Source organism: Pocillopora damicornis, chromosome 1 (genome assembly GCF_964200805.1).
Source record: "Pocillopora damicornis chromosome 1, jaPocDami1.2, whole genome shotgun sequence".
Classification (NCBI taxonomy): domain Eukaryota; kingdom Metazoa; phylum Cnidaria; class Anthozoa; order Scleractinia; family Pocilloporidae; genus Pocillopora; species Pocillopora damicornis.
The window spans coordinates 13,284,014-13,300,567 of NC_142670.1; the positions used below are offsets into that span (position 1 = coordinate 13,284,014).

At 36.6% G+C, this 16,554-nt stretch overlaps 4 protein-coding genes across 4 annotated transcripts in view; 3 read left to right on the forward strand and 1 right to left on the reverse strand.

The window, feature by feature from the left end:
* LOC149052108 (adhesion G protein-coupled receptor L4-like) overlaps positions 1–844 on the forward strand; it is a 98,260-nt gene extending 97,416 nt beyond the window's left edge. The window contains exons 9-10 of the mRNA XM_089180606.1: positions 196–237; positions 779–844. Of these exons, the coding sequence (XP_089036732.1) occupies positions 196–237; positions 779–844 (108 nt within the window). The remainder of the gene's footprint in view (positions 1–195; positions 238–778) is intronic.
* Positions 1–16,554, reverse strand: part of LOC149052105 (replication factor C subunit 1-like) — a 255,440-nt gene that overhangs the window by 124,929 nt on the left and 113,957 nt on the right. The window lies entirely within an intron of this gene.
* Positions 7,421–11,329, forward strand: LOC149052114 (uncharacterized). Its single transcript, XM_089180241.1, has 6 exons — positions 7,421–7,787; positions 9,191–9,444; positions 9,537–9,596; positions 9,857–10,055; positions 10,819–10,926; positions 11,169–11,329. The coding sequence occupies exons 1-6, from the start codon at positions 7,574–7,576 to the stop codon at positions 11,327–11,329; spliced, it is 996 nt and encodes a 331-aa protein (XP_089036367.1). The 5' UTR covers positions 7,421–7,573.
* On the forward strand, positions 12,228–16,271 carry LOC149052115 (adhesion G protein-coupled receptor D1-like). The gene is made up of 8 exons (XM_089180685.1): positions 12,228–12,325; positions 12,693–12,795; positions 12,904–13,054; positions 13,170–13,251; positions 13,407–13,473; positions 14,142–14,230; positions 14,403–14,523; positions 14,793–16,271. The coding sequence occupies exons 2-8, from the start codon at positions 12,736–12,738 to the stop codon at positions 15,036–15,038; spliced, it is 816 nt and encodes a 271-aa protein (XP_089036811.1). The 5' UTR covers positions 12,228–12,325; positions 12,693–12,735; the 3' UTR covers positions 15,039–16,271.

The following is a 16,554-nucleotide window of genomic DNA, read 5'->3' on the forward strand; positions in this document are numbered from 1 at the left end:
CATTACAATGATCACATGATAATTTTTTGGAGTTTTGAAAACAAAAATGCAGTTAGCTATGCAAGAGAAGGAAGACTTCTTTTTCAATTATAAGATACGCAATTTTCTTTCCTTCTTGAAATCGTTATAGGTATTTGACTAATTTGTTTATATAGTGCAAAAATTAATGATCTTGAAATCATTTTCATGCTGCAGGGTTTCCTAATTTTCGCCCTACACTGCATGCGAAACATTCAGGTAAGAAAAAAACTTCAAACTGATAATTAACTCCATATCATCAAGTTTTAGAGTTTCGATAGATATCCGAGTACATGTGCTAAGAACCGAATTTCGTGTTGCTCGTCTATCTGCAGATCAGAGAGCGATTCAAAAGAAAGATGAACATCGTTTTCCCATCTTCTTTAAAGAAAAACTCCGCAATGAAGAGCCACAGGTCAATCCAAATGAGGTTGGGGATGTATGGGCAATTGAATTGCAGTCTTGTGCTGAGTTTGAATCGAAATCGCACCTAACTTAAATAACTGGATCCAGCCAACCGGAAATGACAGTCAATTACCTAGTACAATCACTTAGTTAACAGCAATAAGTCGGTTACGATCGATCTGAGTTGCTCTCTGCAACTAAAAAGAGTTCTTTCTTTTCATTATTGTTAAGCATTCAACTAGCTGTAATTGTTATGTATGCTCTTTACGATGACAAGGTTGTTTTTGGGGCGATCGTATATTTGTAGGCAAGATTCATCGAAATAAACCAATGTATAAATTTAAATTTCTAATAGCTCAGTATCTTGATGACTTTCCTTCGAATACGACCTCAGTCCACTACAAACGAGGCGGGAATTTAAGCCAAGATATCACGAATTGTCTTTCTTTAAGAAGTACTCTAGCACGCAGCTTTAATTGAATGTATTTATCTTTCGATTCTTGCGCGCTAACTTTCTGCTCTTACTTCATGATTATTTCATATTCGACGTTTCACTTATTGAGCTTACAAACTTCTCACCAAACACTGTCATTACTTTAAACATTAAGCTATGTTTAATAACTGAAACTATAGGCTTCTAGAAATTTCGAGAATGCCTAGTCATGCGGAAATGCATATCAAGGGACTTTGTGGAGCAGTTTACTAGGTTACGTAGTCATGATGTAACACTACCAATATAGTTGTATTGTAAGCGTCCGGAATTTTCGAGAATACCTTATACATAAGGACACAGTCGTGCAGCAGTAATACTTGTTGTCGGGAGGGAATGACTTTTCAGAAAGCTATACCGAGAGAGAGCAACCGTGGAAGATTGTTAATCTCGAGTTACTTTGGAGACAACTTCGAGATTGCGTCAGAAGTGAGGAAAGGAGTAGTTTGTGGTGGGTTTCAATCAGTTTTTTAAGGATAATTATTCTAATTGTTTAAGAGTCGCTCCTTGGCAAGAATATTACAAGTTGTTTAATAAATTAAATGGGTCTGTTGATAAATGATGCTCTTTTTGTCTGTTAAATTGTACCGTAACAAATAATACTAATAGTCTTAGCTGCTAACGCTGACATTCAAAGTTGTTGCTTAATGAATAAATAGATCAATACGTAAATGTTTGAATAAGTAAACAACTTATTTAGAAAGAACAGAAAAAAAAAATCCTCGTAACTGGATCTTCTTTTGGATCAGTTACATTTAACAATTTTTTTTCGCATTCCTACAATTTAGAGTATCGTTTTAAATCGAATATACATCGATTAATTTGGAATTAAACTAGGGCAATGTTAGCCGGAAAAGGCATAAACCCAGAGATTATAAACTGCTCGGCACACATTATTGAACAACGATTAAAGAACTTTTACACAGAGTATACAATTTAAAGGAAAAAGCTTAGCGATAGAAATGCAGAATATTTCGATGGGCCTGATTTTCAAATATCACTACAGCGGAACTTAGCATCGCAGAGGAATTTCAACAAGCGAGAGAAGGAGTCGATTATGGAGATGAGGCTAACAGTTTATAATAGTCTAGTTTACGTCATACCCATTTATAAATAAACATGGTGACGAAGCGTGCGATTAATACGGAAGAAGTTAAAATAAAAATTATTCTGAGATATACATGCACTTTTCTATCTACACTGCTCAAATGCGATGGGTAAAAACGTTTCAAGCTTCGATTGACTGAATACATCGCAGCTAAGACGAGCGAATATTCCAGAATAAATGATCAACTATTCCATGAGCGTGGAGAGATACTGAGAGAGTAGAATGTCTCGCCCACAGAGCACATCACTATGACCCAAGAACGTCTCGCACTAAGAGCTTTTGACTCACCGCTCGTTCTAAATTGTTGGGATTCAAACATTTGGAAACAAAAGTGATAGTCTGCATGACGCTTTTCTAGGAGAGAGTTGTTTTGTAGGCTGAAAACTAAACTTTGGCCGTTAGCCACCGTTGTTTTAAAGGCATACGAGGTAATTAGCGTGTCATAAGCGAGATGAATAAATAACAATAATTTCCATTTATGCATAAGGAACAGATGGCATTCTAGCTTAAGCTGCCCGTTGATAAACAGAATTTTGTTTAGGACCACTTTCATTTAACAGAGCTCATAAAGAAATTACCGTTCTTACCATCAAATATTTTTTAGCTGCTTCTTCTGCAGCACTTGAACTACAAAAAGTATTTTAATGACGTGAAGCTTTCCAATTGTATTAGAAAAACAATGCTCTACATCAGGTGCAAGTTGCTTTTTGTCTATTGGTCCGTCTATGACAGAAAAAAAATTGGAGACTAACGCCATGAACATGTGTTCAGCGATCATGATTTGCATGAAACTCCAACTCGTACGAAAGGCTTTTTATGAGGATGCCGCAAATCCGCAACTCTCAAGCGGTGTGAATCAAATATAAGTGAATCCGGCAAAATGTTCAGAACCCCGGTAATATGTTGTATGCTGGATGAGTACGACCCTACTTATTTCTGTTTGTTCTGGGGTAGCTATGAAAGCGTCGAAATGGACTTTTTATTGTAAAATATTTATTTCGATATTTAAACTTACGGAACTCTAAATACGAAACATACCAAACTCCTAACATGTCCTCTCGAGTTGTTGTCTAATTATTAAAGCTAATTATCACCGTTATCGTTATTATTAGTTTCTCAATATTTTTCTCTTTCCATACAATTTAAAATAATTGAATAATAATCACCCGAAAATGACACATTCGTATATGTTGTTCGCTAGGTTAGTACCACCCTAATTATACCTTGACTTTCCATTTGTGACACATTAATATCCATTTTGGAACGTCCTGTGAAATTTAGCCAAACCAAACAGAGAAAAAATGTCAGGTGGCGGATATTTGGCACTGTTAATTAAAACAAAACAAAACAAAACAAAACAGACTTTAGAGATGTCCTCATTAAACTTTTAGTTCTTAATCAGACATGGATCTCTTATAAATTGGATTCCTAAAGCCGTTTAGATTCCGTATAGTGCAAAGTAGGTTTCCGTAGAGCGTTCGGATGAGGCGTTATTCAGACATGGCGGTACCCAAACCTTTAGAGCTTTCATATTGTTGTTTTGTCATTAAAACTCAGAGTAGATGATTGCTGACTGCTCGCCAAGTTGGACGTCATAGTTAATTAGAACATATTTCTCTTCTAAATTATTTTTCTTTATGCCCGAAAGCAAACTTTATACTCAACCCATTGCTCTTCTTTTAAAAAAAAATATATGGGCTCTGGAGGTTCCGCAGGTTCCGCGGCCTGCTGATCCATAGTTTTGAAACTCCCAAGAACATGGAAAAATCCTAACAAAATTTTGGAGACCAACTCCTCAAGATTCAAATTGTGCAAGTTTTATTTGAGCGCTCAGATTTGATACCCGATTCATTCGCTTGAAATGTGAAACATTTTTTCTGTGGATAGCACATTTTACATCCTTTTCATTTGTTTATAGTTCGGTTGCGCGAATAACCCGTTTAAAAAAATTTTCTAAAGGACATTCCTGAGGGTCTATCGTATCCTTAAAAATGTTTCCACATGTGACAAGTTTTGTTCAGCTAGTTGGTGAATTGCGGAGATGCTGCATTTTTTTTATAATTTCTCCGTCAGCTCCCTAGGAAGGTAATAAAATTCATGAATGGATGTTAAAGGGCATGTAGCAAATAAAATGCATTAGTACTCGTCTTACTCGAAATCTAATAAACTTTTTCATTGTTTCAAATGTTACTCTTGAGATAACAATCAATTTATTTGTCCATTTTCTCTTCTACAGTCATCCTTCGTTTGTTGATGAAATTGCCAGGGACAGGTGAGACAGTTTCATTCCGATTTAATATTCAAGTTCCTTTAAATAGACGGGAAAAAAAGATAATACCTGACCAATTATCATATTAATGAGTCATAGACTTTCCTTTTAAAATTACATTGGATTGCGATTCAAAACGTGAGTTGGAAAGCAAAACAAAAAGTCAAAGAATAACGGTGCTATTACCCTGATCTCCCAAAGATCCACTTTTAAAACCTGGCCTGATTCTAATATTTCCTTCAGGGATGTAGAGGGTTTTGATGCCCATCGTCTGTTATTAAAATTAATGATATAAAAAATACTTTCTCGATCGCTCACTCAGTGCTGCTATCTTCAGTATACATTTTTCGTTTATTTATTTATTTATTTATTTTCTTGTTATAGAGTGCCAACCGACCTGTTTCAAAAACTCCTCTTACATATTTTCGAAAAGCAAAATTTACAGGTTTCCTAACAATGACGTCTGCTCAATCTTGGGAGGTTATTTAGTCTCCATCGAGACTGAGGAAGAATGGCAGTTTATCAATCATGAGATTCAAAAGCGTGGTATTTGTAATACTTCGACTACTAATGCGTGGCTCATTTGTTTGGAGAAGAAAGACGGGGTTTGGATATGGAAGAGTGGAAAACAGCTGAATATCTCGAAATGGCGAGATTCTGAGCCAAATGGGAACGACGAAAGGGCGGAAATATCCATGAACGGAAGCCTCTTTAATGGTATCCATCAAAATGTTAAAGGAGATGCCTACATTTGCGAGATGCCCGGAGTTAAGATCACATTCCAACCATAAAGTATATAATGTGCTGAAACATTAGCAGTCTTGCACTTGTGTCATGAAAATTGCTCTTGCTTCTTAAAAGTAAAAAAAAAACATAGTTCACAGAATATACTCTGCTCACCTAACTTGAACGTGTGTGCTATGAATGAACCTTTAGGCGTGCATAAGTAGTTGAACACACTGCCCATGAAATTTCCCGTAATACATGTTTCAAAAATTAAGTGAGTACAGGCTTTTTGTTTTGAACATAACATATCGAATTACTTTTATTTTTGTGTGTCTGGGTGTGAGTTTCTCGCACAAGTCAGTGATAAATATGTTATTCGCCGGCTGGAAGGTCTGTATTGAGTAATACTGTGCCCAAGGTCTTGAGCACTGGTAGTGGAGATAAATTGCACAGTTTTTCCCAATACGGACCGACTTAGGCTGATAAATAACAGTTTTTTCCTCTTGAAATTAACTAAACGTTTTCCATATGAGCCCTAATGAGTTAGGTTGTAAGAGCGGAAAAACCTTCCTTGAACTGAACAAATTTTGAGCGAGTAAATGGTAGTTGAAACAGATTGAGTAAATGTAAATAAAAAAGAGGCCTCACCGAAATATTTATATTTGGGTAATGAAAGAGGTAATTTAAGAGGCCTCCAAACAAACTTTGAAACATTTTTTGACAAGTATCTGTCACAATTTGACACCTGTCAATTAGAGAGCGCGTAACAAAAAAACGCATGCACCCTTTAAAACAAATCAACAACGACAACGGCGCTGGTTTGGCAAATAAACTGAACTGCAAAGTAATTTTAAGTAAATTTAAATCTATGTTTTGAAGTTGTGGGAGTTCCCTCGTTTGTTTGCTGCAATCACGAGTGCAAATTTGGTCTTTCATCAAAAGGGGAATTTTAAAGCAGCTTTTTCTCGTTGAATTCCTTTGTTTACTGTTGCGAAATTTATGGTACCAATGTCCAATTTGAACGGACCTGCAAAGACTTACCGAAAGCGTATTTGAAGTATAAAAGACCTAGCTCACTGTTGTCCAAGGAAAAAATTTTTTGAGAGAATTCAGATACATAATGAATGAAATTACCATTAATGAATTCAACTGTGAAGAAATACCTCACGTTTTAACTTTCTGAGTTACTTCTAGTAAGGTTTAGGTTATTTTCAAGCGGCTTTTAGGCCGCGCGTTAACCTATCTTATGACATATTTGCTACCAATATTCATGTCAAAACCAATTTTTTTTGCAGGGAAACAAAGTTATCTGAGAGAGAGAAAGTGAGAATTAATAAGTTATCGATCGGCTTGATTTGCTCCAAAGCGATTTGCTTAAAAATACTGTCCAGCCGGCAAAACGAAATAATTTTTTTGAAAAATAGCAACAAAGCTAGAGATGTAATCGGCGGCTCGCTCAAGCGGTACCGTGCCCGTGGGCAGAGATAGGAAAACCCGGACCGCGTTAAGTACTAATAAGATTCCAGGATTCTTTACCGTGCCCTCTGAGAAAAACAAATAATAAATACAGTTCTTTTGAGAAAGGTTATCGGAAAAATCTTGTCGGAATTGTAAGCGATAACCTGAAAGGTATTGCTGGTAGCTTTTAGGTCATGGTTAGACTTAACCTCAGGAATTCAGGGAAACCTAGGAAATGTCACTTTAAGGACGAGGCATCACGGGTTTGAACAACCTGTTTTAATTGCAAGACTTTCTTTAAATTCTAAACTGCATGAGCTAACCCTAATTAATTTATCTTTAATTTTTATGTCCCTATTGATTATCGTTACCCAGGTAACCTTTTGAGATTGTTGCGTGCACTTTAAAGTTTTGCTCTTTGTCCGTAACAACTGCATACAGTTAACTGCGTATCTCCAGTTGCACATTTGTGGGAACCTACATTCACATTTAATTTTACGTTTTTTTAAAGTCTGATTAGATAGAGGAGGAAGAGTAGGGGGCGGAGTGGGGGAGGTGTCAGCTCAACGAGGATCTAATTTATATTTAAAAACTCGACTACCAAAATGATATAAATTCACAAATAATCTTAGCTGATGTGAAGTTAACTAATCCACAAAAGCAGGTAAGTGTGGCGGACGCCGTAGTGAAGAAAGATGTATGGCATTTATTGACACTGATCAGACAAATACATAGGATGTTAAAAAAAAGGAATTCATTAGTGAATGAGTCACGTTTTCTGTCTCATTCGTTTTTTTTCCTTTGTTGTGATTATGATTATAATCTTTTCATTTTATCAATGCTATTATAATTATCACTTTGTTTATCATCATTAGGATAATTGGTATTTTTGTTTTCATCTTCATCATCATGTAGAATGCCCAAATATAACTTTTAAAAACTCTTGATACATAATTTCGGTGGATGGAGAGTCCTGGTACTGGAGCAGAGACACTTGCTCAAGTCTAGGCGGGGACCTGGTTTCCTTTGAAACCCAAGAGGAATGGAATTTGATTAATGACGAAATTCAAAGGCGAAACACTACAAACTATGAAAATAAATGGAGAATTGGTTTAAAAAAAGGGCCAGGAATTGGACCTGGGTGAGTGGAAGACCGCTGACTATTTCCAAATGGGGACAAGGGGAGCCAAGCGGTGAACACGACGCGGCTTTCATGTACAAGAGGTTCCGTAATAGCGAACAGGGCGTATTTGGGAGTGATAATGGTACAAGTGGGAAAAACCAGCACGCTTATATTTGTGAGATCCCCGAGAGTGAGTTGATATGTTGTTGTTGTTGTTGTTTTTCTTTTTTTTTAATGTTATTTTGAGTAAACTCAAAGGCACTAGGAGCGCTGAAGGGCAATAAGAACATTATTTGCTAACGTTTGTGGTACTCACGGTAGAATTTATAAAAACCCTCAGACAGTCAGAATCAAGTTTACACTTACCTTTGCGTAAATCAAAATATGTTTGATACAATCCCAATGAACGGTTTCACGATATACATGTCTAACTTTAACCTTGTAAACATGGGAAAGCTGCAGATGGTTCTGTTACTATCACTTTTACGAACAACAACAGTTACGAAACTGATGGTGAATACCAATTGCAAAGAATTATGAGTCCAATTGCTTTGTTGGATGATAGCACGTGATGATGTGAAGAGCGTTATCTTTTTGTGAAGAGCTTGTGACTCATGTCGGTTAAGAACCATGCCAATTATCGTTTTCTAAAACAAATACAACAGATTTGCAGAATTATTTGTTCTTTGCATAGGGGAATCAATTTTAAGTTTACTGTATTCTATTTTAATGTCTGATCATTTGAACTGTAAAGTTGTAGGGGCTAATTTTAATGCAATGCGAAATGTGCAGTGAGCATAATAAACTGACCATCGTGCATCTAATCCGAATATGGCGGGCATTTCGATCGACTTAGTAACCACTACTCTATAACGAGGTTAGTAAGGATTACCTCAGTTCTCATACATCACCAGAGGGATAGTCAATACTGAGGTGGAATATATTTGATGTTCTGCTCACCGAAAAGATAAACATAGGCATGCGTAGCATGCAAGAGTTATTATTTTGGCTAGGTGGGTTGAAATGGGACACTTTGGGTTCTTAACCCTTTCAGTCTTGAAACAGGAAAAGAGAATAACTTTAAGTCCAGAATTGTGTAGAGAATTCATTATTTTTCAGTGGTGTTAGATAATGCGCTTCGAAAACGTGACAAAATGTAGATTGTTTCCGAGGAAACGACACGTAGTAAAGTAAAGTCTTAAGAGGCAAAATGGATATTTGATTAGTGGAATATTATTCAAGAAAACGCAGAACAGGATATTGAAATATTGTGTTACAGCTTTTTAAGCTATTAGGGAAAAGTCTACAGAATATATTTCATTCTCTAGTATTATGGGGTCTAGTTGTCGAAAAACATCCTACAGCCCTATCTAAGCAACAATCACACAAGACGTGTGCCAACGACGAATAAAATGTTGAGGAAACAATGAGAGCTTTCTGTATTACTGATAAAAATCGAGTGCGTTTTAGAGTTTTGAACGTTATTGGCGGCCATTTTTTTACTCCCCTTTCCGTCCGCAGTTTTGCCCTCGCAGTGTAATAGTAAGGCAATTTTTCGTATGATGTGGTCTTGATTAACATTTTTCTTTAAAGACTCCTCAATACCTTCAGTACCTTCGTCGTCCTCACTATCATCCAGAGTAGCCCTTGCAACCTCACCATCACCATCACCATCGTCGTCGCCACGTTCATCGCCCTCGCCCTCGCCATCGCCATCGCCATCCCCCTCGCCATCGCCATCGTCATCCCCGTTGCCGTCGCCGTTGCCGTCGCCGTCGCCGTCGCCGTCGCCGTCGCCGTCGCCGTCGCCGTCGCCATCGCCATCGCCGTTACCAGTTGAGCAGCTTGTATGTTTTCTAGTCATTTACCGTTTTTATACATATCGTTTTTCAGGATCTCCTCTGCTTACAAACGTGAGAGACAATATTTTTAATTTTAGGCAAAGGAGTATGTTTCAAAATTTGGCGGAATAAATATTACCAGAAGGACTTCCCTACAGGTATCTTATTTTATATGACTTAAAGGCTTTTTAACTTTGGTATATGTTTTTTAAACGATAAAAAGGTTAATATCTGATCTTTAAGGATAAACCACCATCGAGCCATATGAAGTAAAAATGTTGAAGCTTAAAAAATAATCCAGGCCCCTAAAAGAGTTCTCCAGCCGATGAATACTCTGGAAACCATTTGGGGCCTTAGTATAAATTTTATATACAAGACTGGCTGTTTAATGACCTGGAAATATTTTACGTAATTGTAGGAGGCTGTTACTGTGTTTGAAGATTTCACCTTAAAAATCAAGAACGTCACAAAAGACAAGGCCGGCATAGAAGAGGTTAAAACACTGAAAAAATCCATCTTTGAGGTGGCAGAGGCCGTCGAGAAATTTGCTCTTAATTACGGCAACCGACACCTGAGAGGAATGAGGCCTTCAGAAAGGATCGTTTCCCCCAAAATTGGTGAGTTTGCGGCCTTCAGTCCTGTTTAGTTTCGAAGTCTATTCCTCTGTTACTTACTAACTTGCTGACTGTCCCACTGAGTTGTCTAATTTCCTATGGCTAGATGGTGTAAGAACTCAGCTATTAGCCCAACGTATCAGAATGTTATTGCTGGATGTCATCGATTCATCTTTGTTTTTTTTTTCAATTAGTTTGATACTTTGATTTTTCGCGGTGGAGAAGGAAATTGAACGTTTTCTTAAACAATCAACAAGAGAGAACAGGAATCCTTCAAATTGTGAAACCCTTCTTATCGATCTGTATATTGAAACTTTTCTTAAATAATAGGTTGGTGAGTAACACTTTACTAAATAAAATTGTCAAATCTTAGAAATGCTTTCCGCTCACTTCATAACGTACACTGAGCTCAAAATTGGCCTATCGTCTGTGATGTACATAAATGCAAGATTTTTAACCGTACACTTCAAAATTCTCTAATGAACTCTATAGTTTTCCAACGAAACGGTTCGAGGAACGAATTGAGTTTTCACAATTTTAGTCCGTGCGGCACTACTCACTTTTTTATCAGTCTTACATTGAAAAAACTTTATAAAATGGTTGAATTTGTCGAATAGTCGTGGAAGGGCAAATACGATACATACAATACACTTTCAACCCATAAGATTATGAAATATTGTGTACACCACAAAATGGAAGTTTGTGTAGGTGTGCTATTGTAAATTTCACCGAGGGTGCTTTCAATTGTAATTTTTCTTTTCGACAGTTTTGGTCATTCAAAAAGCCTATCGCCAGAATGCAAGTGGCTTCAACTTTGAGGAACAACGATGGCGAGCAAGAATCGATATCGCTTCTTCAACTTTTGAGGAAAATGGTTCGTATTAACTATTGTAATAACTTTACTTTTAGTATTACCTTAGTTTCTCCGATAGAAATTTCTGTGTCGAAATAAAGCCTCATGTAAAGGCGCTTCCTTAGTTTACATAGTCTATCTTCTTTAATCACTCGCCCTCCCTAAAATGTCACATACCTCAGAGCCTGATAAAAATTTCAATTTTGTGTGCTTTTTTTGTTGTTGTTTGATAACATTTTTTTGTTGATCGTTGGGGTTTAAAGGATCAATGGTGGTTGCATGTGTGTACAAGGATTTGCATGACCTACTTCTGACAGACCAAGCCATGAAGAGTGAAACAGACAACCAAAGGTGCCGTTATTTTCATATTACTCCATGTCGTTTACCTCAAAAAACACATAACACGGATACACATAAGATCTAAGTTCAACTAAACTGAACTGAGAAACTTTCCAAAAACCGTAACCAGGGTTGGAAGACTCCCTGCTTGTCTCTGACCATTCCACCTTCATGAAAAATTGGCCTGAATCTACAAAAAAATATGTAATATTGCTTCCTTGGTTCTGGTCCATTTTCAAATACAATTTCTTCTTAGGTATATCAACTCCAGGATAATGGTCGTAACTGTGAACCCCAAGCCAGAGAAATTGCGAGAGGATGTCATCCTACAGTTCAGAAACCTATAGGTAACATGAAAATTAGTTTCTATCCGTTGTTTTGATTTATTCTGACAAGATAAAATCTATTTTCAGGTTTTGACGGCAGAGAAGCGCCGTATGTTTTGGAGTGGCCTCAGCAAAAGGTAAAAAATTACAATATATCATTACATATTATATATATTATATATTGTATGGTATTTATTCCTTCTTAAATTAAATTTAGTATGGAGGAGAATGAATGAACTTTCTCAGATGCTTTTGCGCAGATGAACACTTTCCTGGAAGCCAACATGTTGTCGTTTTTAGAGAGGGGAAGTCTGATTGAAATGTTCTCGCAACTATAACTACAATAGAAGAAAATCTTGGCGCAAAATTGTCAAACATCCCCTCTTCCCCAAACAATGAATAAATTTTTTTTTAACTTTACTTTTTTATTCATGTGTGACAGCTTTTCAGAGGAAGATTGTCATGTAATTACATCAAAAAGTAACTCAGAAGAAACAATTTGCAGTTGCAATCATTTGACGCATTTTGCCGTCTTAATGGACTACGACGGTAGCACAAAGGTAATAAAGTTATTTTTGCCTTACTTAATAGTTTTATGGGCTCAATGAACTAACTCAATGTTGTCCTGTAATTTTTCTTTTCTTGACACAGCTCACCGAAGAGGATGAAACCATTCTGAAAGTTGCCACCTACGTGGGACTGAGCCTTTCCATAATCGGGATACTTTTAATATTAATACTTTATTCTTGCCTCACGTAAGTAATGCACTTGATTAATAATGACGTAGATTCTTAACTCCCCTCAACAAGGCTGGTGAGAAAAGAGATCGCAATACCAATCTCCATGCAAACAAGAACAGACATGTCAGATAATTCACAAACTCAAACTACATTTCATGCCCCATCACGAACTTTTGAACAACTTATGATTTCACTTTTTATGAATTTTTTAAGGTTTAAACATTTTCTTCGTAATGTTTTCTTTTTTTGTCCTCTCCGGAGCTATTTACTGACTTTCTTCTTTCCTTCGCTGTCAAGATTTAGTTAATTTTTTGCCATATTTTCCTGTGTGTTGTTGCTTTTGTCTCATTCATTCTTCTTCTTTTTAATATTATTTTACCAGAGATGTTCGTAAACCTCTCTCTCAAATTCGACTGAGTGTTTTTATGTCCCTTGGAGCTGGACAGATTATCTTCCTCGCTGGAATAAACGCCACAGAAAACAAAGTTAGTAGCCTCTCCTTTTATCCATAGAATGAATTTACTCTATGCTCCGTAAATATCTTGTCGAAAGAAGCTCGCTAATAATTATACGAAAACTCGTCCTTTCCACAGGCTGCCTGTGTTACGATAGCAGTTCTGATGCAGTATTTCTTGATGGCCGCTTTCTGTTGGATGCTGATCGAGGGAATTTATCTCTACTTCTTCGTTGTGAAAGTTTACAATATTAACACCAAGATGTACATGTATCATGTCATCTCATGGGGTGAGTTTTGTATTTTAAAACATGCACTGGTAACTGTAACCACGCTTTTGGATCGCCAAATCTAGTGTTGTCATGCAGTAAAGTGTTGTGATTTCCTTCCTTTGTTCATGGGTAGGTCTTCCAGTGATCATGGTGGCCATTTCACTTGGCATCGCTGCTGGAAAAGAAGGGTTACAAAGATATACGAGTGATAAATGGTAGGAAAAAAATTCAAGGGTTTCTTCTTGCTCTTCTCCTTTTAATTTGGTGCATTTAACTCTTTGTTTTGTTTTTGGATATAGTTTGAAATCGGTATCATTTTATTTTCTGACAATTTGTGTTTCTTTCTTGTGTTTCACTTCCTCGAGTTTAGTTGCTGGCTTTCCTCAACTAATAACCTGATCTGGATATTTGTCGCCTTTGTGGCTTTTATTGAAGTCGTGAGTTAACGATTAGTGTTGGTGATTGTGATTGGTATACCTGGAGTAATTGCTGCTAAAGATTTTTTCCTCTGCTCTTGAAAACGAACTAAGTATTTCTGATATGACCCAAGACAATATTTACCGTTTTCTTTTTCCTATTCACTCACAAAAAGCTTTGGACGTAGCCGCTGTTTGCGGGGATCCTGGTTTATTTTAACCTAATGATGGTCTTCAATAGCGGGGAAAACCTGTGGAGACAATATCCCCACAGGCAAAAGATAGCTTCATAAATTCTCCAACTTTTACCACATAGTATGAAAAAAAAAATTCTCCCCCTTCCTTCAACGCAAAAATAACTCATGAAAAAAAACAAAACAAAAAAGATGAAAAATATGAAAAGAGCAGGAAGATTAGGATTTATTGAAAATTTATATAATTTAACATGAGACTATACTTGGCGTGGTTCTTTCAGTTTAGAGACTTATGTGCGCGATTTCCTTTGCTCATTGGCAGAGGATCGAAGCTACTAATCTTGGTACCCCGGTTAGGGGCTCTATTCCCTGTAAATTACTCTTCATCTCACGCTTGTTACCGAATCAGTAACTTCCTTGGCAAAGATCCTCCCCTGCTTTGGCTATTCGACATCCATGTCTAAATAGTCACCTTTTTTTTTTTCCATATTTTAGCTCAACATTTTGATACTCCTACGAGTAATAAGGGAGATGAGCAATTTGTTGCAGCCAACAGGGGCAGACCACCATTTTCAGCAAATACGGTGAGAATCACAGCATAAAACTAAAAAAGGTAGTGGAAGACATTGTCATGCCCTCCTGTGGGGCTATATTTGCCTGGCTTTCTCATTCCTTAATCAGTAGGGCATCAAGATATCTAACAATGAAACTTCATTGTCAAAGGAAAGTAAAAGAATGTTTTTTTCTAACTCCTAGTCTTGGCATCAAAACATGCGCGGTGATGATTCCCCAGCTGGGTGTCACGTGGCTATTCGGTCTCCTCTCGCCTGTACATAAAGTTTTCGCTTACATCTTCACCATACTTAACTCTACTCAGGTCAGTGTTCGATGGTAACTGTGAAAAGTCATTAATCTCTATTATTTATTTTACTTTCTGACCAAGTGAGACATCATTAGGGTGGTCAGATTATGTTGTTTTGGAATTTTTAAAACAAAAAGGTGTCAACTATGCAAGAGAAGACAGAATTCTTTTTCAATTATAAGATATGCAATTTTCCTTCCTTCTTGAAAATCTGAATAGATATTTGACTAATTTGTTTGCATATTGTAAAAATTAATGATCTTGAAATTATTTTTGTGCTGCAGGGTTTCCTGATTTTCGCTCTACACTGTATGCGAAACACTCAGCTAAGAAAAAACATTGAACTGATTATTAACTTTATATCGTCAAGTTTTAGTGTTTCAATAAATATCCGAGTGCTAAGAACCATATTTCGTGTTGCTTGTCTATCTGCAGATCAGAGAGCGATTCAAAAGAAAGATGAACATCGTTTTTCCATCTTCTATAAAGGGAAACTCCACAAGGAAGAGCTCACAGGTCAATCCAAATGAGGTTGGGAATGTATGGGCAATTTAATTGCAGTCATGTGCTGAATTTAAATCGTAATTGTACTTAAGTTAAATAACTTGATTCAGCCAACCGGAAATAACAACCAAATACTTAGAACAATCACTTAGTTAACAGCAATAAGTCGCTTACGATCGGTCTGAGTTACGATCTGCAAATAAAAAGAGGTCTGTGTCTGCATTATTGTTTGAGCATTCAACTAGTTGTCTTTGTAACCTATCATTTTTACGATGATAAGTTTATTTTCTAGGCGATCGTATGTCTGCAGGGAAGAATCATCGAAATAAACCAATCTATAAATTTAAATTCCTGATGGCTCCGTATGCTGATGACTGCTTTGTTTCACTTACTTAGTTTATAAACTTCTTATCAAACACTGTTATTACTTTTAACTATAAGCTATGGATAGTCACTGAAATTATCAGTTTCTAGAAATTCCTAGAATACGTAGTCATGCTGACATGCATACAAAGGAACTTTCTGCAAAATTTTATTAGGTTTCGTAGCCACCAAAATGGTTGTTGTAAGCTTCTGGAATTATCTGGAACACTTTGTACAAAAGGACTCAATCGTGCAGCAGTAGTACTTGTTGTTGTCGGGAGTGACTGATTTTTCAGAGAGTTATAATGAAAGTGAGCCACTTTGGAAGATTGTTAATTTTGAGGGACTTAGGAGACAACTGTGAGATTGCGTCAGTGGTGAGCTAAAATGTAATTTGTAGTGGGCTTAAATAAGCTTATTTAGCATAAAAAGTGTACTTTCTTTAAGAGTCGCTCCTTAGTAAGAATACTAAAGTTGTTTAATAGCGTTCTTTCTGTCGGTTAAATTATACCGTAACAAAAAAATGCCTATAGTAGCAGCAGCTAAAGTTGACGTTCAAAAGTATATTATGGGTCAACCAGGAAAATGACACCGACATTACACTTTCAAATAAACAAATAACTTTTAACGACATCCCCCGTTTAACTCACCTAACCGATTTCCCAAGACGCAGACAACACCTTTTCGTTATTATGCTAAAATTATACATTTACCCTTGAAAATGTTTAGACAAGAAACTAAACATGCAGGAATTTAAAGAAGCCCATCCCTAATTCACAGATTTTCCCGGGAAGCCTTTTTTTCCTGATTTAACCAGCCAATTTAAACAGGCACACTAAATCAAAGCCCAAATCTTATCTTTTTAGTTTTCTACCAGCGCTGTCTCTGAATTTACTTCATAGTGTTCGTAGAAGGTAATTAAGGTTCCGTTTCGTAAAGTACTCAAGTAATTATAAGTAGGCAAGTGAGCTTAATTAGCGAATTGCGTAATGTATTTTAAGTCATGTTCTGTTTAGTAACGTTATGTAAATAGCATTACGCTGTAAGTGAGTGTTACTAAGTGACTCTTAGAATAAGTAAGAATAAGTAAAAGTGACTAATCCAATAAGTACAGTAATGTAATAAGTAGAGTGATGTCCAGTAGTGTAAGTAGAGTGATGTAATTTAAGTTTAGTTTCG